At 35.6% G+C, this 24,974-nt stretch overlaps 1 protein-coding gene across 3 annotated transcripts in view; it reads left to right on the top strand.

Annotated features, from left to right (window-relative positions):
• Positions 1 to 24,974, top strand: part of ttyh2 (tweety family member 2) — a 136,826-nt gene that overhangs the window by 109,704 nt on the left and 2,148 nt on the right. The window contains exons 7-14 of one of the 3 annotated variants that reach the window (XM_030121718.1): positions 5,593 to 5,662; positions 8,698 to 8,753; positions 12,308 to 12,400; positions 13,432 to 13,524; positions 15,148 to 15,290; positions 17,250 to 17,435; positions 17,524 to 17,602; positions 21,815 to 21,841. In XM_030121718.1, coding sequence (XP_029977578.1) covers positions 5,593 to 5,662; positions 8,698 to 8,753; positions 12,308 to 12,400; positions 13,432 to 13,524; positions 15,148 to 15,290; positions 17,250 to 17,435; positions 17,524 to 17,602; positions 21,815 to 21,841 — 747 coding nt within the window. The remainder of the gene's footprint in view (positions 1 to 5,592; positions 5,663 to 8,697; positions 8,754 to 12,307; positions 12,401 to 13,431; positions 13,525 to 15,147; positions 15,291 to 17,249; positions 17,436 to 17,523; positions 17,603 to 21,814; positions 21,842 to 24,974) is intronic. The other 2 variants (XM_030121719.1, XM_030121720.1) reach the window with 2 other exon arrangements.

The raw sequence follows: 24,974 nt of genomic DNA, 5'->3' as shown, positions 1-24,974 counted from the left end.
CATTAAGCAGAAGTAAAGATGGTGGTAATGGGATATTAATCTCCACCATATTACTCAAAATGACACAGATTTGCCTCCAAATAGCAAACACACCAGGGCACTCCCAATATATGTGTATAAATGATCCTACAGTAGTAAGTGTACATAAGTCACACTTAGGAGATGTAATAATTTTCATAGTGTTACGTTTCCTGGGAATTAAAACATAACCATTGTTTTTGATGACTTTTGATGGTCTAATAAATTTTTTCCATGACTGTATGACCATGTTAAATGTTCATACAGTATAGCCTGGTTTTGCTAATTATCTTAATCACAGCTTCTGTTTTCACTTACTCAAAGTACTGTATATAAATAGTGGACAAATCCACCATGGTGTCATTAGTTTGTGAGCTGCAATGTTTTAGCGTTGAGATGCCGTGACATGGCCATTACAGTGTTGGTTTTATGGAAATTGAAAAACACCAACCACATTAACTAACAGTGTAATAATAATAATAATAATAATAATAATAATAATAATAATAATAATAATAACAATAATAAATGCCATCCAGTATTTGAAGTTGCTTAATAATTGTTAACACATACAGTTATGTTTTAAAATGAGGTGAAATGTACAAACAAACCAGTTACTGCGACCTGAGCTAACTATCAGGCTACCTGGCAGACCTTACAATTCATTCATTCTGAACCACTTAGTCCTCAAAAGGGTCGATGGGGTGCCAGTGAGTGAAGGTGGGGGTACACTCTGGATGCATCAGCAGTTCATCACAGATAAACAACCACTCACTCCCACATTCACACCTACAGACGGTATTGATTAACCTATTAACCCATAAAGACTCAAACATCCACCGTCTACCAAACCATCTACTGAAGCAAACTGTTTAATCCCTGTTGATCCACTAATCCTATCAATATATGTAAATAATCAGTGTAAAACACAGTTTTTCATCTTTTCATGGTCATCAGATCAGATATAACTCATTTGGATGTTTAGAGGCTCTGTGGTGAATGTGGAAACACCGTCATCTTCTACGTTAACTCACCAGTAAAACTCATGGAGTTTGATAAATGACAGTGTTTGGACATGCTTGGTTTATGATCGGTTAATGATAGATTTGCTGAAAAAGTCATTTTTTTCTTCAGTGTTCTCTGTTTTTGACATAATAACCCTCAACTTTACTCTGAACTTTTATGAACATCTACGTGATCAGTAAATTAAATGTAGGAAAATACCTGATTTGCACTGAAGAAACACAAAATAAAGGATATAATATTACAATAAATGGTGCTAAATCACTTAAGGAACGTTAAATATAGAGGAAGAATTCATTTGGGAAATAACACTGGGTCCTCAGGGGTTAAGGTGCATATTTTTGGATGGTGGGATGAGGTCGGAGTACCCAGAGAGAACCCACACAGACGCAGGGAAAACATGCAGTCATATATAATCCAAAACGAATTAATGCTAACATCAGCTAATGCGGCTAAGTAACACCATAAATATCTACCAGTATCTCAACAATGGCAGAGCTGCCTATCACGGAGACAGTAATAAAGAAAGTTTATGCAATAATCAAGAGCTGTTCTGTACAGATGCACAGAGTGGGAAACAAACAATACAGATCAAAACTGTCTTTTTGTACCAGGCTCCATACATACATATATTATATACAGTATATCATATATATTTCTGGTTCAGGTCTATGGGGATAGACTCGCTCATGGAGGCAGCCTCAAGTGGACATTCAGTTCAGTGCACAGTTTGACACTTCTGCATCGGCTTCACTTTCCATCACTGAAGGTTGCTGCTTTGGTTATATCGGATGACTTCATGTCTAAAATACTAATATGTTTTCTTCAAAGCTTAATATATAGCAGATGCCATGCTCTGATATGGGATTTTCAGCACATACAGTCTATGATTTCAGCATACTACACACGTCACTGGAGATTCAGACGCTTAAACTGCTATTTGGCAGCGTATTGAACGAGACTTAATGGTATTGAAGCAAAATTGAATGGAGTGTAGTTGCAGACAGAAGCCATGGCTGAGCTGTAATCAGACAGAGCACACAAAACAACAGACAAACAAACATTGGCCACTGGCTTTAGTGAGTTTTTTTGTTAGTTTGCAGGTTAATGACACTCAACAAGATCAATATTGGCCAATTCCAGTCATTTCACAACCTAAATAATAATAAGTGTTGAAAAAGGCATCCAATTCTCCTCAAACATAAACCTGTATGATAGATTATCACCTTCTAAATATCTACATTCAGTGCATTTGTGCAGTGTGTTTGTCAGTTTTATTCAGTGATAAGAAATACTCTTGTAATCTGTCATTCTGTAGTATTTGTCTGAGGCTGACCCAGAGAACAATCATCACCCAGCTTTAAAATACTTAATAATTACTGAGGCAGGGATGCAAATTGCTGCACACACGGAAATTACAGGAATAAGCTTTGATGTCTGAATCAGACATCGCTGCAATTTACACATCATTGACACCTGTGAATGTGTTTTTATGTCTAGGTGATAATACGTGTGGTGCAGAGTTGTTTCATCCAAACAGATGTGCATAAACATTATTTTAGTAATGCCAGGATTTTGTTTTGCTTTCGCTTACCAGCAGTGATCGGTTTGTGCAGCTTCCTTGCATGCAGATTGAGTGTGGAAAAACTGCTAAACCAAAAATGCATCGTATTATGTGAAACACTTGAACTCTCTAGCTTTGTCCAATATTTTTTTTCCTATTTTGCACTGAAATGAAAAATAGAAGCAAATACAGGTGCTAGGAGAGAGTGGAGCTTAAAATGTCTCCTTGTGAAATCATGTTGATAATTAACAAATGATAAAAATATTGCAATGACGTTAACCAATCAATCAACTAAATTTATAGTGTAGACTAATTTTAACCCTGTAAAGCCTGAACCATGACAAAAAATTCCAGTTCTTTGCAACTGGAGCCTTCGTTGGTCCTTCTGAACAACAAAAAAATTATTTTTTCAAATGTCAATTTCCATGTAAGCATTTCAATTTTGTATCATATTTGATACACTGGGTCTCAATGCTCAAATATTGTTATTTTTGAACAAACAAAAACATAATATAACACAAACATGTCTAACAAATTGGTAATTTCTTTTCAAAATCGGCAAAGTTTTTCCTCCTTCCTCATTAATGACAGTCTTGTAGTGGCACTGGAAAGGCCTCTGGTGGACAAATTCCTCCCCCCTAGTGGATTATCTGTGTATTGCATGTGTTTAATTGTATGCATCAGATTTTTCAAGAAAAAAATATCACACTGATTATGTAGAGGGCTTCCAAACTCATGAATCAAATATGATATGTTTGGCGTTATGGGTTAATTCCTTAGAATGGAATTGTGTCCCCACACTAAATGCGAACAATCATCTTTTTTTACTTTGAAGGCTGGGTTTTAGTAGGAACTGTGATTCAAGTATCCTTATGCATATTCTGAAATAGAGACTATAATTCAATGTATTGCACAATATTGTGGGAATTATCCTAAAATTCTTCTTAAATATCAAGCTAACAATAAATCAGTTACTTAGATCCAAGAATCCATGAGAAATCAGTCCCATACACTGATTTTTATGTGGAGAATTTGAGTTGGTTGTCCACAGAGAACCCTAATCCTGCTCCTTTACAGCAGCAACATTATAGGGGTCATATTTTGCTAAATCCACTTTTATTCATCTTTGGTACACTTATTAATGTATTTGTGGGCCCTAATAGTTGAAAAAGTTTGAATTTGAACCCTCCAGGTGCTGCAAAGCTATCTTTATATTCATTCCAGCAAAACTCGAGTGGATTTCTATAACCTGTTTTAATTCCTGCTTAATTTATTATGTTTTAAAATTAGCTACGTCACAACTTTTGCACATACAAGGTCAAGACTTCCGACAACCATTTCTCTGAGTACGACATAAGTGATTGTCAGCAGCAGCTGTTGTACTAAAAATTGAAAATATGTCCAAACTTTGAGCCGAATGCCTAAAATTTTCAGTTGTTGATTGTATTAACAAATACAAGTGGCTGGACGGGACAGAGCAGTACAGTCAATAACCTGGATAGGGTGGGGTTTGAAGTGGCTCATTTGCATTTAAAGGGCCAGCGCTCAAAACGACCTTTATGGTGTCATTACCCAGACATAGTGTTGAAGATGGACCTGTGGAGTTGAATTAATGAAGAATTCAGACTTAAGCATAGCATTTACAGTTTATGTAGACCACAGGGAAATGTTTTTAAATGAATAATTCCATTTAAAAAAAGCAAAATATCCCTCCTTTAAGTAATACTAGCATCTGTTAGCTAAGAAATGAAGTAAACTAAAATCAACACATGACCAGATCCCAGCTCAACACAGACGCCAACACAAATTTTATGTGAGTGCAATTCTTACATATACTGAACCTTTAAACCTGATGTAAACATGTAGGAGTAAACTTTAGTCTCTAAAAAATACTACCAGTGCATTTCCAGTCATAGTGCACAGACTGTCGTATTCAGTTTTGTTTTTTCTTTTTAACTCTCCCAGACTGAGAGTTAAATTCCATTTGCTTTTGCAGCCAGACTGCTGTGTCCCACTTCGCATGAGATTTAAATGAGTTTTGTCGCTCCGCTGTAATGATATCAGACAACCAACATATCTAAGGGAAAAACAAACCTGCACGTCTGTGTGGAATGTAGACGGTGTATTTGCTTCCTGTCTGTGGATCAAAGTGTGTGGCCTCAGTAGGTGTCCTCGTCTGTGTTTACAGGTGTGGATTTCAGCTTGTTTAACGTTCTTGTGCTTGACTGACTGCAGAGACGTGTGTTTGCATTTCAGTGGGTTACACCTAGATTAGAGCCTGAGTGTGTAGTAAATGAATTTATTATGAATGCACTCCTTTCATAGAACTCTTAATTATAGACAGCAGGTAGTCAGAGCTTTGGGTTTTTCAATGAATCAATGTTTTTCCTTCTGGAATTCTGTTTTGCACCACTAACAAACTAACTTCTGGATTGTAAAGCTTTCAGTTTCCCTTGTTTCAGACAAATTAGGCATGTTTTATATCGTCTGTGTGTGAGGCTCATTAGTGTAGCCTCTAGAGAAGGTTAGGCTACAAGCAGTGTGTTTGTCCTGAGCCCAGGGGACATTTAGCATTCACACAGCACGTATCAGAGGAGATGGTTGCACTTCACTTTAGTTGTTTTGCCAGGACAGGTTTCTTGTTAGCACTGAACAGTAGAAGGGATATAGCTGAGTGACAGAATTGAAAATTAGCCCTGTCTAGACATGTTAAAGTAGATTCTCAAAAACTGCTTCACTTCCTTTTTCTTCCTCCTTCAGTGTAAAATGTGATTTTTTATCATAATTACTCTGCAATGTCAGATAGGCCTGGAGAAGTGTTAATGAAATATTAATGTAAGGTAGAGAACTTAGCGTTTCACACACTAATTCTTTCTTTTCTCTCTGCATAGATGGTTCTTAATGGATGCAAATCATTATGTCTTGTTTGTCACCGCACGCTGCACATGAATGTTAACTGTTTTTATGCATCTTCTGCTTCATTTTAGGGAACAAGTGATTTCTGCGTGGCCCCTGACAAGTTCCTCATGAGCCAGACAAAAGGTGCCGTCGGTGCTGGTAAGCCTCATTATGAATAATACTGGAGGGGTGTAAAGATCACGAAAATGTTAAGCTTTGGATGAGTCAAAAGTTGTGCTCCTGTTAGGGCTGGGTATCAGACTCTATTGTGTTAAATCTTCTTGTACTAATAACAAATTAACTGTTCAGTGTAATGTTATATGAAAATGTTTCCCATTTTTTACCTTAATGAAACAGTAATACAAAGCCGGGCCAACAAAAGTCCCCACCATGATTTAACCAAGCAAATACAATCTCTTGAAACAGACCAAAAGCTTCTCATTTTGTAATCATTTCATACCTGAAACTTCTATGATCTAGATCAAGGTTCATGGTTTTATTGCTTTGTGCACATTTGTTAGTTTTGGTTTCATATTCTAGTTTTGGGCGTGCATTAAAGAACTTAATATACCTATGCACTGATGTCATCATCTACATGAGTTGCATTTTCCTGTACTTAACAGCTGCATCTGATGTTGGCATGCCATCATTTCAACGACTAGCCTTTTATTTTTATATTTTTTTCTGAAAACTGAATGAACTGAAATGAAAATGAAAACTGAAATGAATGAAATGGACTAATTTTGTTTCCACTGTACTGTTGTCATTATTATAACATTAGTTCTAGCAACAACAACTTCAAGTGTAATACTCTAGATTAGTAGTCCAAATAGGTTCATACTGTCTATTAGAACTTATACAGATTTCCTTTTCTTATTTGTCAAAGACAGACAGAAAGAATTAACTTTTTCTATCTGTCTGACAAATAAGAAAAGGAAATCTGTATAAACCCTGGATTAGTTCTACTAAAAAATTCTAAGAAAACCTTCATATGCAACACATTTTCTCTTGTTCAGATTCTTTAGTTACTGGTTTGTAATAGTTCCAAACCAACCAAAAGTACATTCACACTAAAAACAAACTGAACCATAGTTCAGTTTGAGCCAGACTAGATACCATTACTACAGTTGCGGAAAAAATTATTAGATTATCAAAAGTCATCAGAAACAATGATTATGCAATCAATTACTAACTCTTGTGTGTATCATGTGACTAAAAGAGACAGAAAAGAAAACATTGAATGCCTAAAAGCACTGTTTTTGTCGGTACAATGCCATAGATATTGATGTAAGAAATGAAGTGATTTTGGTTATTATCAAGAAAGCCATGGAAAATACCTAGATATCAGCTCTGAAATTAAACTCTTATGAGCTATTTTTGTTGTTATCATTATATTTGTCCAAACAAATGTACATTTAGTTGTACTAGGCACTAAAATGAACAAGAACTTGAAGAAAACAAGGGGTGGTCTAACAATTTTTTCTGTGACCGTATCTCATAAACAACCATAAGTTTGATAGAGAGCATAAAGATTGGAGTGTGCTTAAATGGAAAAAAAGTCATGTGGTCTGATGAGTGAAACAGAGTGAGACGAGAGGAGGAGGATGTGATTACCCATCATGCCTAGTGCCTACAATACAAGCCTGTGGTGCCAGTGTTATGATCTGGGGTTGCTTTAGTTTGTCAGGTCTAGGATCAGCAACACTTTGTGTTTGAAAAATGATGAAAATAAATGGTATGACATTGCCAAAGTGCAATCAAAATACGGCCAACAATGCTAAAGTCAGTCCCACAGAATCCAAGAATGTGGGGCTTTTTTTTTTATTATTTATTTTTTTGGCCAGGTTCAGTTCAGTTCAGTTCACATTTTATTTACAAATCATTTAAATGTAACTTGTATTCATAATATACAGCAAGATATGATTTTGTAAAAAGAGTTACCCCAGAAGCTATCCATAGCTTATAAATGAGGTTGCGTATTTGCTGCCACAGTTTCATAACAAAGCAAACCTATTTTTACACCGTTTGTAATGAAATAAAAGATCTCTATTCTTTGGCAAAGACTCCAAAGAATCACTACAAACTGACCTAAATACAAACACTAGCCAAACAGAAGTAAGGCTAAAAACAATCCAAGTTTTGCATTGGTACTCTGCCCATTTATGATTTATATTAGTGGATTACTGCTATTCCCAGCTTTTTTCATGTTGTGAGCGTACTGTTAGCAGGTTGATCTCACAGTTTACATTTGTGCTGGGTGTTATGACTTGTTTCTGGCATTTTTTCTTTTTTTTTTTTTCCTTATTGCTTTTTTTAAAACTTAACCTTGACTTTCTATAGTGCATGTCTGATATAAGGACTATATAACACTGCAATTCTTTGTAGTAGATATGTGCCTGAGTGAAGCAGACAACTTAAGTTAAACCACATGACTTAATTGTATATACAGTTCCCAGGACCTGAAAAAAAATGCCATAATGCAGTGTTTTTCAACCTTGGGGTTGGGACCCCATGTGAGGATGCCTGGAATTCAAATGGGGTCGTCTGAAATTTCTAGTAATTGATTAAAAAAAAAACAACAAAAAAAAAACTTAATAATGAAAAAAAGTATATGTTGAGTTGACAGAGATAATCCCAATCCATAAAAGACTTGACAAACTCTGAAGCCGAAACTGAAGCACTGTGGTACTGTTTATCTTTCAAATGATCATTGTGGTCAGTTTCAGATGCTGCAGCTCTTTCATAATTCATAGTTTGAGTTCTCTTTTGTTCAGTATTAATTGTCAGCCTTGTAAACACAAGCTGGACTGACTGTACATATTCTGACCAAGGAAAATAAAATTCTCACTTTGTGCAGGAATCTACACCTGGCTTTTCTGCCTCCGTCCATAATAATATACATTATATAGACTAAATGTAGTCTAAAATTAACCTTTATTTGCAACATAGTATAGCAAACTATTACAAGATCGAAAACAAATTAATTTTTAGCAAAAAAAACAAAAAAAGCTCCATTTTGAATGTCTGGGGTCGCCAGAAATTTGTGATGTTAAAATGGGGTCATGAGCCAAAAAAAGTTGGGAACCACTGCTATAATGTACAATTTAATTTTTCTTTTTTCCTAAAGCCCAAATTCCTTTTAGGTAAAAACATTCATCTTTACTAATGTTTGACCTGTTTGTGTTTTCTTTTAGATATTCTTCATTACTATCTTTACTGCAACCAGACTCTCTCCAACCCCTTCCAGCAGGTACTACATAAAACTTCATGTTATGTTTTTAGTGTAAAATTTTATCATGCTTCTTGAACTCTTTCTGACTCTTGAAGCGACCCACAGCAAACCTATTTTTCTGCCTCTCAAGCCTCATCTTTGTCAAAGTCTTTCTCTCGCAACAGTCCCGTCTCTCTGATTTACATCCCGACTTCACCTTTCAACAATGCAGTCGCCCACTTCTTCTCTGTGTGCTTGATTTGCTCATTCTTTGGCAGGTGTCAAGCAAACACAATGAATTGGTGGGATTTGGCGAAGACAGGGGCTGTAAGATATCAAAAAAAAAAAAATGTTGATTAGACGAAGCAATTCAGTGAATCTTCTTAGTCTTTACAGAAGAGTTGAGATTTTGGTTGACATCGCTGCAGTGAAGTGAATTTCTGTGAGCTCAGGCCCAGCGGAGCTCAGATCTTATTATCTAGCTCTCATGGACATGCCCTAAGGATAACAAGAGCACAGCCACAGAGGGCAGACAACTGTCACCCCGCCTGGTAAACAAAGTCAGCATTCTCCTCTACCATAGAGATACCCAACAGGTGCAAAGTTCACAAGCAAGCCGGCACAAACTGGAATTCACACACAAGCTCCCACCCTCTTTCTTTTCCTGCTTTTCATGCCTCTATCTCATACACCCTCATGTATTCTCAGCCTGAACTGAAGCTCTACCCTCTGTGCCCTTGCGTTTCATTGCTCTGAGCATCACTCCTGCCTCAACTCGGCTTCTTTTTTCTATTCTTATCATTTTCATCTCTCCAGTCTTTTCTTTCTCTACTCTCCCATCTGCCTTCATTGTCCTATTTTACAGTATTTTGGCCCAGAACAAGCTTACCCAAGCTGAAGTAAAAAAAAAAAAAAAAAAAAAAAAATGTCTGATCATGCTATTATACTCCGCAATAGAGGACACTTAGACCAGGGTTTGTCATACCACAGTTGCAGATCTAGAAAAAAATGTCACATCAAAGAGAAGCAATTACATTTATGGATAGTTGAGGTAATTGACCATGTCCTGTTTCAATTTAACATTGTGCCACAGGCCAGGGACTTCCCAGACCCTTTCCTTGTTAGGTTGGCTGACTGTGAAGATACAGTTTTACTTTGCAGATATGATAGATTAATTCTTTTATGTTCAGGACTTGGATATTAATTTAAAAAGGAGCACAAGGCAGAAGGGTCTGTCTTTCAGGTAAGATTTAATTATCCATTTAGTTTCTGCAATGTGAGGTCTTCTTTTGCCCTCTGTTGGTGAGAATGGAAACTACAAGATCACAAGAAAAGAACCAGACTATCCTATTTTACTTTAATACAGGGTGTATCAAAAAAAACTACGCATTTTGAAAAATTACCCCCTGTTCCGCATTTCATGATTTTTTGGAATTTTCTTTTATGGACGTCGGTAGGTAGGGAATTGGTGGATATTTGTCCAAATTTACAGACCCAGGTTTTCATGCTTGAGTGAGCAGGGGCAAATTGCGCAATCCAAGTTAAAACTGGTTTGTGCAAAGTAGCGGTGGGATTTAAATCAAATCAAAGGTCATGGGAGGAAACAATGGGCATCCATCTTGTTTTCCACAAAATTGCAAGGTTACAGCATTAACACTTTGGCCACCATGTTAATTTCATTTCTTTACCCATGGTTAATTCCCAATACCCAAGTTAATTCAACTTGTTTAGGCCTGAAAATGTCACTGAGGACAGGCCAAGTTAGGGTTAGGGTTAGTGATATTTTATACTCAGTGATATTTTCAGGCCTAAATGCGGAACTGGGGGTAATTTTTCAAAATGTATAGTTTTTTGATACAGCCTGTATAGTGAGACTGACTTGTCTATGCTTGTTGTGGTTCTTTAAGGGATTGACCAGTATTTTGGCTGATATCAACATTTGAGACAATATGCATTAAAAGTGAATTGAAAATAAAATCTCAGTGTCAAATTTGAGTCTAATCTATAAAGACCCGAACATCCACTAGTGACCAAAAGCATCTACTGATCTAAACTGTTTAATACCTGTTGATCTACTAATCCTATCAATACATGTAAATAATTGATGTAAAATACAGTTTGTTGTCTTTTCATGGTCATCAGATATGACCCATTTGGACGTTCAGAGGCTTTGTAGTGAATGTGGAAATCTTCTACGATTCACCAGTAAAACCCATAGAGTTTGATAAATAACAGTGGCTGAAGACACTTGATTTATGTTCAGTTTTACTCAAAAAGTAACCTTTTCTCTAATTTTCTCTGTTTTTGATATAATAACCCTCAAATGCAATATCAGAATGATGATTAAAGTATATGATCTGTAAATTAAATACTGGAAAATACCAGATGTTCACTGAAAAAGTGCAAAACTACAGAAGATAATATTACAGTAAATGGTGATAAATCACTTAAGAAAAGTTAAAGCGAGAAAAATTCATTTGGGGACTGTCACAAAAGTAGCACTGGGTCTTTATGAGTTAAATCCAGAACTTTGCAGTAAATGCAAAAGTGCAGTTCAATCATCAGTACTTCAACAAGACTTGTAATCAGTTTTTACACTGAATTTGAAGGGTTGTTAATGATTAATACTTGTAAATAAACACAGTTTACTCTGTAAGGTCAGTGTTGATTTGTAACCAATCAGACAGAGGGGGTGGTCAGGTTGTCCCACTACATAGAGTCCCCGAAGTGGTTTTACCCCAGGCCTGGATTCTTTGCTGCATGTCATTCCATCTTTCAGTTTTCCCGTCACTCTCTCTCTCTTTTACTAATAGAGGCAAAATTATCAAAGTATAATGATTTAAATTAAAAAAAAAAAAAAAAAAAAAAGATAAATAAATAAGTAAATAAATAAATAAAAGCAGAGCAGATTGATAAGGATGTGTCAAATTTCTAAGTGTGACATTTTCTGAGATTTAATAAATGTTATAATTTATTTAAACTACATTTTAAATGTTATATTTAATATTTTATAATATTATTTGTACAGATTGGCCAGTTGAACAAGTCTTTACTTCGTTAAATGAGCTTTTGTGAGCTAAATGCAGCTAATCTTGGCTCACATTCTGCTTGTCCAATCAGAGAGACTAAAGAAAGCAATTTTAAAACATTACAAAAATTCTCAATAAGCTTATACATAGAGCCTGATAAAAATAGATTAAAAGGAATCCCATTATGGCTACTGTTGGGATTATTTGTGAATATGATGACCTTCACTGACAGATGTGGCTCATGTTTTCTGTAACTGCTGTGGTTACACACATTCAGTTCTGTTTCAGTTCCTTATTATTACACTAGTGTTTGTTATAGTCAGCTCAGTCAGGCTTATGTGGTCAGATGAACTGTGTGTCTCTGATAGCAACTAAATGTGGAAACTGGACGGTAGTTGTTTTAAATCAAGTTCATTGATGGAAACTGTGAGTTTAGACCACTCGTGGTTTTGCTATCAGTCAAATTGTGGTTTTAACCTGGTATTGGCTCAGAATGTGATAGTGAGTGCATTTCTACAGTTTGTTTTCCACTTCATTTGGTTGAAGTTGCTTTCTTGTTTGCAGCCTCTGACCATCTTCCAGAGATCCCTGACCACCATGCAGATCCAGATCCAGGGGCTGCTGCAGTTTGCTGTGCCTCTGTTTCCTACAGCCGAGGTATAACACATACATAATAAATAGTTTTAGATATACAGCGGTGGCCAAGATTATTAGAACATTTGGCATATTTAAGAGGTTTTATCTGTTTTTTGTTTTGTTTTGTTTGAATTAAATATCTACAAAGTCATCCTCATGTTAAGAAAATAACAAATACAGATTTAAAGAATTACTGAAAGAGTATTTATTTGCAAAACAGTGCTTGGTGTCTTCTAATGTTTAGTTGATTGACATTACATTGATATGTAACTGTGAAATATAATCTGACTATTTACAAAGTATGCTAAAAACTGCTTTTTGGGAGGTACTGTTAATTGAACAAGGTCCTGTATAACATGTATATTGTTTTTGTTTTGTAATTGTGATGAATGGTTTTTATTTGTTGTTTGTGTTGTTTTGTTTTGTTTTGTTTGTGTGTGGTTGTGGGTGTTTTTTGTATTTTGTGTATTGCAGTATAAAGACAAGTGTGATGGGTGTGGACTCCAGGAAGAATAGCGATGGCCTAAGCCAAAGCTAATGGAGATCCAAATAAATGAAATGAAATGTTCTGTAAACCACAGAACAGAGGCATCATAAGGAGATTTACATAATTTTTCTACAAAAAAACAACAACGTAGCTTTCACTAGCAGTGTCACATGATCCTATTCCTTCACAGATGAAGTCAGATTTCCTGTGTATTCATTGTCAGGTATGATTTGCTTAAATTGCTGGTGATGGAAGAGTCTTAGAATGCCACTGTGTGATTCTGTTGACTGTACAAGGCTTATCCAACTCAATATGTAAATTTTTTAAAAGATACAAACAGTAGGATTCACTCCATTTCATATTTGTTTTGCTCACAGAAACCATCTGCATGTTTCATGAAAATTCTGAAATGAAATCGTGTTTTGGAGGCAAAAAAGTCAATATTTTCAGATCTGCCATTTGCTCTAATAATTTTGGCGCCGCTGTACACCAATGATTTCCAAAAGATTTATTAGCCCAGTTCTCTCTGAAACGTGGTCATTGATGGTTGTTGACCGCTCCACAGGGAGACCTACAGGGTATCCAGCATTTGCTCAACTCCTCAGAGGCCAGCTTGCACCAGCTGACCGCCCTGCTGGACTGCAGGGGGCTCAACAAGGTTTGTTCATCGCATCCTAATTGGCATCACAGCAGCACAACTAGGTCAGCACGAGAGTGTTTGCTCAAGCGGGATTTCAGTAGAAAACAGAAAGTGGAACTGGGAAGAGAGCAGGATGAGACACAACGGAAAAGCTTTTGAAATTAAACATGAGCTTTGCCAAAGTAATGCGTGCATGCGATGAAGAGTTTAGTGTTTCTCTGACTAGTGCAGCACAGCTTATGACTGCAGTGTAGTTTAACCCTTTAACAACTGCAATCTCTCCAGTGCTGCAATTTGCACTTTATAGCATTCAGATTACAGCAACTCCTGAATTGTTTGTGATATCCACAAAATTCAAACTGAGCTTTCATTACGACACTACATAACACTTTACGGCAGCAAGGTGGGACTCTGTTACAAGTAGAAAGGAACTGTTTCAGAGACTTCCACACAGGCTAAAAAAATGCCTGGAAATAACAAAAAATATGAAGCCATAATATGGATACTGAATGTTCAAGACCAAAAAGCATGTTTGAGCAGATGTAAAATAGTTGTTAGTTTATTTTTCCCATTTCAAAAAGATTCATTATGGACATTTACATTTGTTTCTGATAATAAATATGCTATAAACTTCAAGTTGGTTTTTCTTTTTTACTAAAACACTCTATTTAAAGGGGTCATATTTTGCTAAACCCACTTTTATTAGTCTTTGGTACATTTATTTGTGTATTTGGACCCTAATAGTTCATAAAGTTTGAATTTGAACCCTCCAGATGGTGCAAAGCTGTCTTATATTCATTCTGGCAAAAATCGAGTGGATTTCTACAGCCCATTTGAATTCCTTCTTAATTTGGTAGGTTTTATAACTAGTTACGTCTCTACATTTGCACATATAAGGTCAATACTTCAGACGGACATTTCTCCGAGTACGACATAATTGTTTGTCAGCAGCAGCGGTTGTAGTAAAAACTGAAAATATGTCCAAACTTTGAGCCGATTACCTAAAATGTTCAGTTGTTGGTTGTATTAACAAACTCAAGTGGCTGAACGGGACAGAGCAGCACACCCAACCACCTTGAGGGGGTGGGGTCATTTGCATTTAAAGGGCCAGCGCTCAGAACGACCTTTCTAGTGTCATTACTCAGAAATAGTATTGAAGATGTACCTGTGGAGTTGAATTAATGAAGAAATCAGACCCAAGCATAGTATTTACAGTTTATGTAGACCACAAGGAAATGTTTTAAAATGCATAATTCCATTTAAAAACCAGGATGTGACTCCTTTAAAGCATTTATTATTTAAAATAATAATAATTAATGGCCAGATATTGAAAGTTAATTTCCTCCTGAAAACAGAGGTGCAAAAGAATTTTCAAAAAAAACATTTTCTGACACTTTTATTGCAAAGAAAACATGAAGACACTTAGACGGCCTGTTATATTGGCAGTCTTAAAAGGGTTAAACGCATAATGCTGAATGTTTCAGTGAATACGCACGTCACGAATGAAGTACACAGGAGAAGTCCTCCAGGAGCGAAGGAACCACAGCGACGCTATAAGTGCTCTTGTTCTTGTTCCATTGCATCTGCTGTGAATTCTGATGTTCATTGTTTGTGCTTATACAATATGTATGACCTCTTTAGGACTACCTGGATGCGATGGTGGGGGTGTGCTACGACGGGGTGGAGGGCGTGCTCTACCTCTGTCTTTTCTCCATCCTGGCAGCCTGTGCCTTCACTGTCATGCTGTGTGCCATTCCCAGGGCTTGGAGACAAATTGCCTGCAGGTCGGTTCGTTCTCTACTTGTCTGCCTGCATGAGCGCCCTCATTTTCTAATCCTATGCAGCATCACGTACAGTGTGAACCAAACAGTGCATGTGTGTGAAGATTTTCTTCACTTGTGCCAGGCCACTTAGGTTTTTTTTTTTTTTTTCTCTAGGACAAATCACAGTGTCCAGACACAAATACATTTAAAAGACACACAAAAAATGAACTAAATGTGGTGTATAGGTTAACCCTTAGGGGTCCACGGTCATGGCCCCGTGACTGAATCACATGACATTTTCAACACGTCATAGCATCGGAAGCTGCTGCATTAGCATTGCAGGTAAGGGTGACAATGACCCCCACCTGAACCGGATGCGGAAACCAAGAGAACCGGGGGGTGGGGGGTGAGAAAACTGGAGAAAACACCTATGTAAAGATATGCTTTTATGTCAAATATTTGAGTATAGTTTTAATTTATTACCATTTTGATTTCGTATACCTAATATTTGGAACCAATATTCACTTTTCAAGTCTTTGAAAAGGTTCCTTAAGCATCTTTGTGTTATTTAAGCATTAAATTATGTAACTTTTTCAAATTGGATTTGATATTTTTTGTGTGTTTTTTGGCCTTTTGTGTTGATATAGTAGGTTAAGGTGAAAAAATAATAGGCAGGTGAGAAAGATGAAGGTGTCCTGAAAAAAAAGATACCAAACATGGGTATAATAAACATTTCTTTTTCATTGTTCATAAAGGCAAAATCAAAAGTACTCAAAAACAGCCAAAATAGGCTCAGACCTGTAAGGGTAAACTACAGATGATGATGATGATGATGATGATGATGATGATGATGATGATGATGATGATGATGATGATTCATTCAACGTCTGTTATTATTTCATTATTCTTCATTTTTGTTTCATTATGATTCATTATCATTTCGTTTTTAATCATTATTTAGTTCTTTAATGATAAATTTGTCTTCATTTTTGTTAATTCTTTATGACTTTGACATAATTCTTTTTAGTTATTATCCATTATTTAGTTGTTGTTCACTCTCATTTTGTTAATCTTCATTACGGTTGCCATTCAATCTTTCATTATGTAGCTATTTTTCATCACTATTTAGTTGTTCTTTGTCATTATTTCATTGCACTCTATTTTTACCCTAGGTACCAAGAGGTATTCTCCACTAGTATTGAGCTATTCTTCAAGATTATGTATTTATTTTTAACATTAGTATCCATTCACTCCTTCCTACATCCATCCATTCATCACAACATTAAATTATTCATTTAAATGTTCAATACATTACAGATTACAGAGCATATGGTTTTCTTTTGATTCCATGCACTTCTGTAAATCATAATTTATCTCTCTGCAAATTTTTAAAGACTGAGTATTGTGTTATAGAGGTGATCCATCACAGTGAACGATTTATCATCCCTTCTCTTTGGACAGTTACATTATTATCTTCATGTTGGAATGGAGTTGCCAGCAGGGACTTTTTTTTTTTTATTAACTGCTCTTCTTGGTGCATTCAAGGATGTTCTGACAACTACAGTAAGATGTGAAAATGAGCTGCCACAAAGCCTCCTGTTAATGCAAAACATCACAAGGCTCATATTTACTTCTTCAAGGTTCAAGGTCACTTCTTGTTTGCACTGTGAGTTTGATTTTCTGGCGACACCAAGATGAGAAAATGTAGAGTTTGTTTGTACATAAACTTCGCTTTGTCAAAAAAAAAAAAAAAAAAAAAAAAAGGTATGTTACTGTTTACTGTGATGGATCACCTGTGCCAGAAACTTTCAAGTCTAAAGCTGATGATAAATCTGGGTCATTAATCTAAAAATGTACAGTTTGCTCTAGGATGTAAATTAGTATAATAAGATTAATAGGAAAAAATGCACCCAAAACAAAACAGTGAGGTTCCAAACCACACATCCAGATGCACACACTGACGTTCTGCTCTGTTCACAGGGAAAGAGATTATGACGACATCGATGAGGAAGATCCTTTCAACCCCCGGGCCCGAAGGATAGGCTCCCAGAACCCAAACCACACCAACATGCACAGTTTCTGCAGCTACAGCAGCAGCATGGGCAGCCAGAACAGCCTCCACCCGCCCGCCCCGGCCGTGTCCAACGCCCCCATGTCCGAGTACATGTGAGTATGGCCACGAGCAAAACCTAGATTGGTCTTTCCTACAGGAGCCGACTTTCACTTATTATTATTTTTATTATTTGTCTTTCAGGAACCAGACGGCCCTGTTCGGAGGAAACCCACGGTACGAGAACGTTCCTCTGATTGGCCGAGGCTCGCCACCTCCCTCGGTGCGTTGGGTCCCAGAGGCCAAGTCCTTTCTATGATTTCACTTTCCTCTGAGCTAAAAAGGCAACTCTAGCAATGAGAGCACATTTTAGGATAATTAACTTTTCATTATTATCGTTTTATTCTCTCAAAAGGTTATTATCGCGTATTAGTTCTTTAGGGATGCAGCAGAGTACAGAGGCCCGTTTCAGCCACTGTGATGAAAAAGTATCCTGTAGGTCAGAATAATCATGTAAAATGAAACTTCCTGAAAATGCCAAAATTTATAGTTTTAAGTGAAATCATTATTTTTTGGGGAAAAAGTTTATATCAAGATAGTCATTCTAACGTATTGTCTCAAAATAGAGTCTTTCTCATAATTATTATTACCAAAAGAATTACACAATAGCTCAAAATAATTAAATTATTTCTCAAAATGATGTGAGAATTTCAAAATATTGGTGCAGTATCTCAAGATAACAAGATGATTTCGCAAACTAATGAAATTGTCTCTCAAAATTATAACTCAGGACTGTTATTTGTTTTGTGATACTAAGTTTTTGGTGCAATTTAATGAATCTCGCTCTCAAAATAATTGTCTAGGATCAAAATAATGAGACAGTTTCTCAAAATCAGTATATTTTTCCCAAAATAGAGTTGACATCTCAAAATAAAAGACAATTTCCTAAAAATAATAATGATTTATCATCTCAAGATAATAAAAGTTTTTCTCAAAATAATGACACTTTCTCAAAACAATCAAATTCTCTCTTTAAAAAAAAAATAAGGATCTCAAAATAATAACTTTTTTTTCTTTGCAACAAGTTAAAGTAATCTTACTTAGTCCTTAGAAATAAAACAGATTGTAAGAAGTCATGGGAAAAAAAACAAAACAATTTTCTCATAATAATGAAATTCTTTCTCAAAATAAGAATTTATTTATTATATTTAGCTCAATATAACAATACTTTTTTTGTCAAAATGCTCAAAATTTCTTAGTTTTCAGAAAAATCATTGTTTTGAGAAATATTTTGTGTTGGGATACTAAGTTATTGAAACTCTCATTGTATCAAAATAACAGTTTCTTAAAACATCAACTTACTATCTCAAAATAATTAGGTATTGTCTCATAATAAAAATAATTTTGTCAAAATAATTAAATATTTTCTCAACATAATGAGAAACTTTCATCAAACAATAATGACTGATCTCATTCCTTTTTTCATCACAGTGGTAGAAATTAGTTTCTAAAAACAGGCGTTGAAAATGTTCTCACCTTTGCATTACTAAAATGTCATACCAGATTTCACTTTGTTAAAGTAAATAAGCTTTTTATAAGACTTTAATGTTGTGAAACTCTGGTTCACTGTGCCTTTTACTGTCCCCATACCTTATACCAGGGTGACTTACAGTAAAGCCAGAGCAGTGAGGAGAAGTAATGCAGTTAATATTTAATCATGAAGCGAACAGCGTTTAGCCTCTCTCAGGCCAAACTCCCAGGAGGAAGTGACACGAGTCAGAGCCTATAAACTCAGCTGCTGTTGACAGTAAATGTTTTCTTCCTCACTGAATAAATTCACCGCCTGCTGGGCCGTTTGTCTCACGTCATATCACAGAGATAAAAATAACATTTTTGTATTGAATTTTTAATAAATTTGACCTTTTAATAGATTTGGATTATGTAAGTGTTTAGTGCATTTTATAGGTGTTTGAAGTCCCTCAGTTTTTATACAAGAATATTTTATAGAAATGTTTTATACTCGTCAGATCTGTAGTCTGAGGCTCAACAACACCTTCAAATCTTAACTGTGATGAAGCACAAATCCACATACACATCTAACAGTTTGTAAAACAAAAAGAAGTTAAAGAAAATTGAGTGCTAATAGTAAATTATTAAACCTTTATATCTCATTTATATGGAAAATTTCACTATGTCTTAATCCAGTATTTCCCAACCTTTTTGAGCCACGGCACGTTTTACATTAGAAAAATCACAAGGCACACCACCAAACAAAAATATCATGAAAAGAATATTTATTGAAATATAATACAAATTTAGTCTCAATTTAGTTACTCAGTGTGAAACCTGGGCCTGTTTAGTTGAGCACAAAGCTGATATTCTTTCAGGAATTGAGGAAAGACACAGACAAATGTTCCTCAACAGCTCTGCGTCTCTCTCTTTTTTTGTCTTTTATCAAGTCATGCTTGAAAACCCCACCTCGCATAGATAGGTTTGGAACAAAAAACATGAGAGGGGTTCGTCAGCGACCCCTCAGACGGACCAGTACGGGAGGCATATCTCCCCTGCACCAACCCAATACCCACGAACCCTGGGTATCGGGTTCATCACTAGTGAGGGGGGCTTTATCAACAGAATGCATCACATCGGGGAAGGTTCACTTTCACTTTTATTTTGCAAAGGGAAACAGGAGACTGTTGTTGTAGAGTGGATTAGAGCTGCAACCGATTAATCGACTCAAAGTGATCCAAAAAAAACATTCAACCACAATTCTCCTGAATCAAAGCTTTGTTTCCTTCATTTCTCTGCTGTTAAACATTGGTTCCACTGTTGTGTTTCACACGGACGCTTATTGTGACACAAAAAGAAGCTTTAGTTCAGGAAAACTGCAATAGAATATTTCTCTTCAATCAATTTGAGTCGATTAATCGAATCGAGAAGTTTTGCATTCGCTTTAAGCACCTTATTAATTAATCGGTTGCAGCTCTAGAGTGGATCATTGGTGCGTGTAGTCGTATGTATCTATATCACGTTGCTCACTTACAGTACCAGTCAGGTGAAATTGGATTATCTTCCACAGAACACCTGATGATTTCACTTACACTTATGTAACGTGGCACACTGGTTGGAAAACACTGTCTGAACTCTTTATAGGGCACTTATAGAAATACTCTGAAATTCACAATTTCAACATTTATTTGTTATTGGAGGACATAACAAGACTATTACTTTTTCAAAAATTTTTATTGTTTTGTAGGAAATCAAGGTCATTGAAGTTACCATATTTGGTTCCTTACCTGTAAATGGCAAAAAAATAAAATAAAATACAAGAAAAACATGTAAGGTGAAAAGAACATAATTTTTTTTAACATCATAACAACATAAGTGCTGATCCAGACACCAGTCAACATCCACATTATCCCTTTGAACATCATTCCTTACATTAGTACCATTACTTCATGGTACCTAACAAAGCAGGTACACTCACTGTTCATGCAGAGGTGGACCTTACAGACCCTGTAGACTATACTGTACCTGAGACTTTTGACTCAATGTCCTCACTGTAACTGTTGCGGTCACTGTCTTGAAATTTCCAAAAATAGTCACTTGCCCAATAAAGGGTTAACATACTTAAATTCCATTATTCTGTTATTAGTTCCGATTACTTTTCATGATGTAAGCATTTAATCATAGTTTTTATGGTTAATTAAAGCTAAATTAAAAACAAAAAAAAAAGTTTTTGTCGTAGTCGAGCTTTCATGATCTTCTTCTCAACCACTGTGCTCATTTTCCTTCTGCCTCTATTTTCATTCAGTAGTAACCTCAACTGTTAATGCAGTGTGCCTTTTTGTGTACTGTTTTTTTTTTCCTTTCTTTTCATCGAATGGCTATTTTTACAAAAAAAACCTCACACTAAAACCTTAAAAAAGCTTTGTGCCTCTCTTACAAAAGGAAGTAATTTATTAGTTTGCCTCAATCCGGTGTAAATGTATTTCAATACATGTGTGTATACGGATGGTGGATTTTTCCCCTGAAAATGTTATAAAAGCAAAACATTTATGCTGCAAGAAACAGAAATAGACCATAAGGCTTGATTCACATCACACTGAGAGACAAGTGTGTATGAGTGTGTTATTAACTTCCAAACTAAGTGTGAAGCAGAGTGTTTTTTTATAGTTTGTTTTAGTGTTTTATGAAGCAGAAAGTGCACATTCTATAAATGCATTTGCCACAAAAGCTAATGTTTTCAAAGATAGTGTTTCAGGAATCATTGTTAGTACTTACACATTCAGAAAAAAACCTGTAATACCAGCAGATCTGTGTGTGTGTGTATGTATAAGCAAAGTCTTCCTCATGACTGTAACTGTATGGCTTTCTGCAGTCGTCTTCGGCTAACAGCTTCTTTTGTATATTTTTGTTTGTTTGTTTGTCATGTGTATGTTTGTTTGTATCTTTCATTTCTGTATTTTCCTCCTTTTTTAATCAACTTTTGGAGATATACTCTCAGCAATATAGAAATCGAGTAAGTCTTTTTAACTCTTCTCAGGACTACACCCTTCACTTTTCCTCTGTTGCACCTCCTGTCTTTTACTTATCCTTCACTTTGCCCTTGTTTGTTCAGTTCTTGTGCAGTTTCTTTTTCCTGTTTGGCATGGCTTTAAACTCACAACTTCTTGTCTTCATTCTTGAGTGTTTGACTTAATGAGGGTTTGTCTCCCCCTGGTGTTCACGGGGTTGTATTGTAGTAATGTTTCTGGGTTTCCTCACTATCTGGCCTCCTGTGCATGCAGTCCCCCTCCAGTCATTCAGCTCTGTAGATTTTACAACTTTGAGGTGCACATAGATTTTATTTTATTTTATGCAGGTACTGTAGTTTCAACATTGCTGAAAATAGTGTTGTCAACATAGAGCTGAACAAACTTTAGCTCTCTGTGGTCATCAAATCTTCATAGAGACGATTCAGCTCTAATAAATTAAACACATATTCTGTGAAAATCTCTTTAGCATCAAATTCTCACCATGATTTAGCTTGAAATGCGGCTTTTAAGAACATCCCCTTTTTGTCTCCAAGTCATATTTTCAGCGTGTTCCAGCTCACTTTATCACCTTTACAGCCCAAAAAGCCAACCGGAAATAGTGTATACGTGATTTATTGGCTTGTAAATCATCCATTGATAGATTTGAAGGGATGGGGGAGACTTTTTTTTTTTTTTTTATCCAGAGAATAAAGACAACCCAGAGCAGAGAAAACGTGCGCTTCACTGAGCTGAGCTCCTTCCAGTGTCTTCCTTGTCTAATGTAATGTCTGCAGCCTGTAGATAATGATAAGTCAAATCCATTACAGCAGCTCATAGACGCCCACACACATAATAACAGACTCTCATCTTCACTCAAACACAGAACCAGAGACACTATCAGCGTGCCAAAGATGTAGGCAGACGCATTACCATTACCATTACCATGCTGCATCTGTACATCTGACAAACATAAAACCACCCAAAAAAAAAAAAAAAAAGACTTTTCAAAGGCCAGAAAAGCAAGAATGACTCCTTTCTTTTCCATTAATTAAAACACCCTGAATACTTTTATTTTTGACATTTTTTGAACTATGTCTCTCAAGTCTTAATGAAATTAAATTCAATTTCAATGTTTTTATAATATGCCTTGTGCTTAACATCGCCCATATGAAAATATCTGATCTAACTATGGTTTAGAAAGTAATTTTAGGTATTCTTAATGGTATTTTAGAATTGGTCACCTCCTATTTTATTTATCCTTTATTACAATACATTAGGTAAGGTAAGGTAGGTTTATTTATATAGCACATTTCATGTACAAGACGATTCAAAGTGCTTTACATAAAACATTAAAAGCATTACAGCCGGGAGGCAATAAAAAGTATAGGCATGAGAAAAAAAAAACAGATAGATAAAACAGATAAAACAGACCAGTAGATAAAACAGATAAAAACTTTAAGCTTAAAAGAAACAGTGCAGATTACATTACTGTGCAAAAGTCTTTTGCTACCTTTAACTCTGTTGTTTTTGGGTTGAAATGAGCATACATATTTATTTCTCATTCTCTATTCTTCAGATGCAACAACAAAATACAGGAACACACCCTTAAAAGACATGCAAAAATTGAACTAAATGGGTTGTAAAGGCTAAAGTCACTATCGTGTGTGACCCCTGACCCCATGACAAGAAGGAGCACAAACTGTTAGAAGCATCTGACATATGTTTAATGAAACCTGGTATAAAACATCAGAAAATGAATGCAGTAAATCTCATATTGTTTGAACAAGAAGATTAAAGACATGATAAATGCAAGAGAGATCACACTAAATACCACTCTGGTTTATAGAAGCTGTTTTTCCCCTGAAACGTCTGTTTTGAATGCTGTACATACTTCACATTGGCATATATCCAGAATGTAGCTTAATACAAAGTCTGAGAAATACAATTTTACTAAACCAAAAAATCTCATGTGTACCTAAGGCTTTTGCACAGTACTTACTGTAAGATCTGTTCCTCCAGGGCGTGATGATAAAAATGGCAGTGACAAAGAGGTGTAAACAGAAACCAGTTGCACATAAAATACAAAAAGAACAAAAGACAAAATAATACAAGATTTCAAAACAGAATAAATAAATAACACAAGAATAAAAAAAGAAACATAAGAAGTAAAGAAGTTTAGAGAGCACCAAACTGTGTTCATAACTGACACCATAGACAGAGATTATATAAAGCGGTAACAACTTTCTTTCATCACAGCTTGTAAAATGTCTTTAAAGGTATTTAAAGAAGTGTTTCAGGTGAGCTGATGTTTAGTAATTCATTTCATGATAATAGTGCATAAATAGAAAAAACAGTTTTGCTGAGCTATAAACGTTCCAAAGAACTGGAGCAGGCGATCTTGTGTTAGTTACTAGTATGAGCAGAGACTGGAAATATAAGTAGGTAAATTACACAACAACGCCTTAGTTGTAAAAAGCAACACATACATTTTTCCTCTGGTGTAGAGACGTCCATCCTGTACATTCATATTAAATAGAAAACAATTTAAAAGAAAACTGATGATTCCCACACTTGACGCGTTTGCTAATTTTGCTGATGGACGTCTGGGCACCTTCAGTGACAACTCACTGCTCCTTATGTGCTACATGCTAATGCTAATGCTACTGCTAGGTACTGTGTGTATTAGGATGGGGAAAACACAGACAATAACTCTAAGGGGATAACAAAGTGAAATAACAGTCATCTTAATCTTAATCTTAGCAGTTCTGTGTTGCTACTGGCCATAAGTGACTATATTTGGACAAAATGGTAGAGCTGGTGAAGTTCAAGAAGGGTCAAGTCACGCGCCTGTTGACTTTGAATCAAAAAATTAGAATTGAGATAATGTTTTCAAACTTTTTGTAGTTCAATAGTATAACATCTTAAGTTTCTAAACCCATTAAAATTTTTGCCAAAAAAGGATTTTCAAGAAAATTACAGAACTTTTTATATGAACTAAATTCAGTCCCTCGGAAAGTTCTCTAAGAATGAATAAAAACATAACTTATCACTGCTATAATTTGAAATCTCAGTCATATATTTCTATTTTCAATATAGTTTTATGACTTTTTATACACCCTTTTATCATTACAAAGATTA

The sequence above is a fragment of the Sphaeramia orbicularis genome, chromosome 19, assembly GCF_902148855.1.
Source record: "Sphaeramia orbicularis chromosome 19, fSphaOr1.1, whole genome shotgun sequence".
Lineage (NCBI taxonomy): Eukaryota > Metazoa > Chordata > Actinopteri > Kurtiformes > Apogonidae > Sphaeramia > Sphaeramia orbicularis.
The sequence above is the reverse complement of the archived record's forward strand: the minus strand, read 5'-3'. Positions and strand labels throughout refer to the sequence as shown.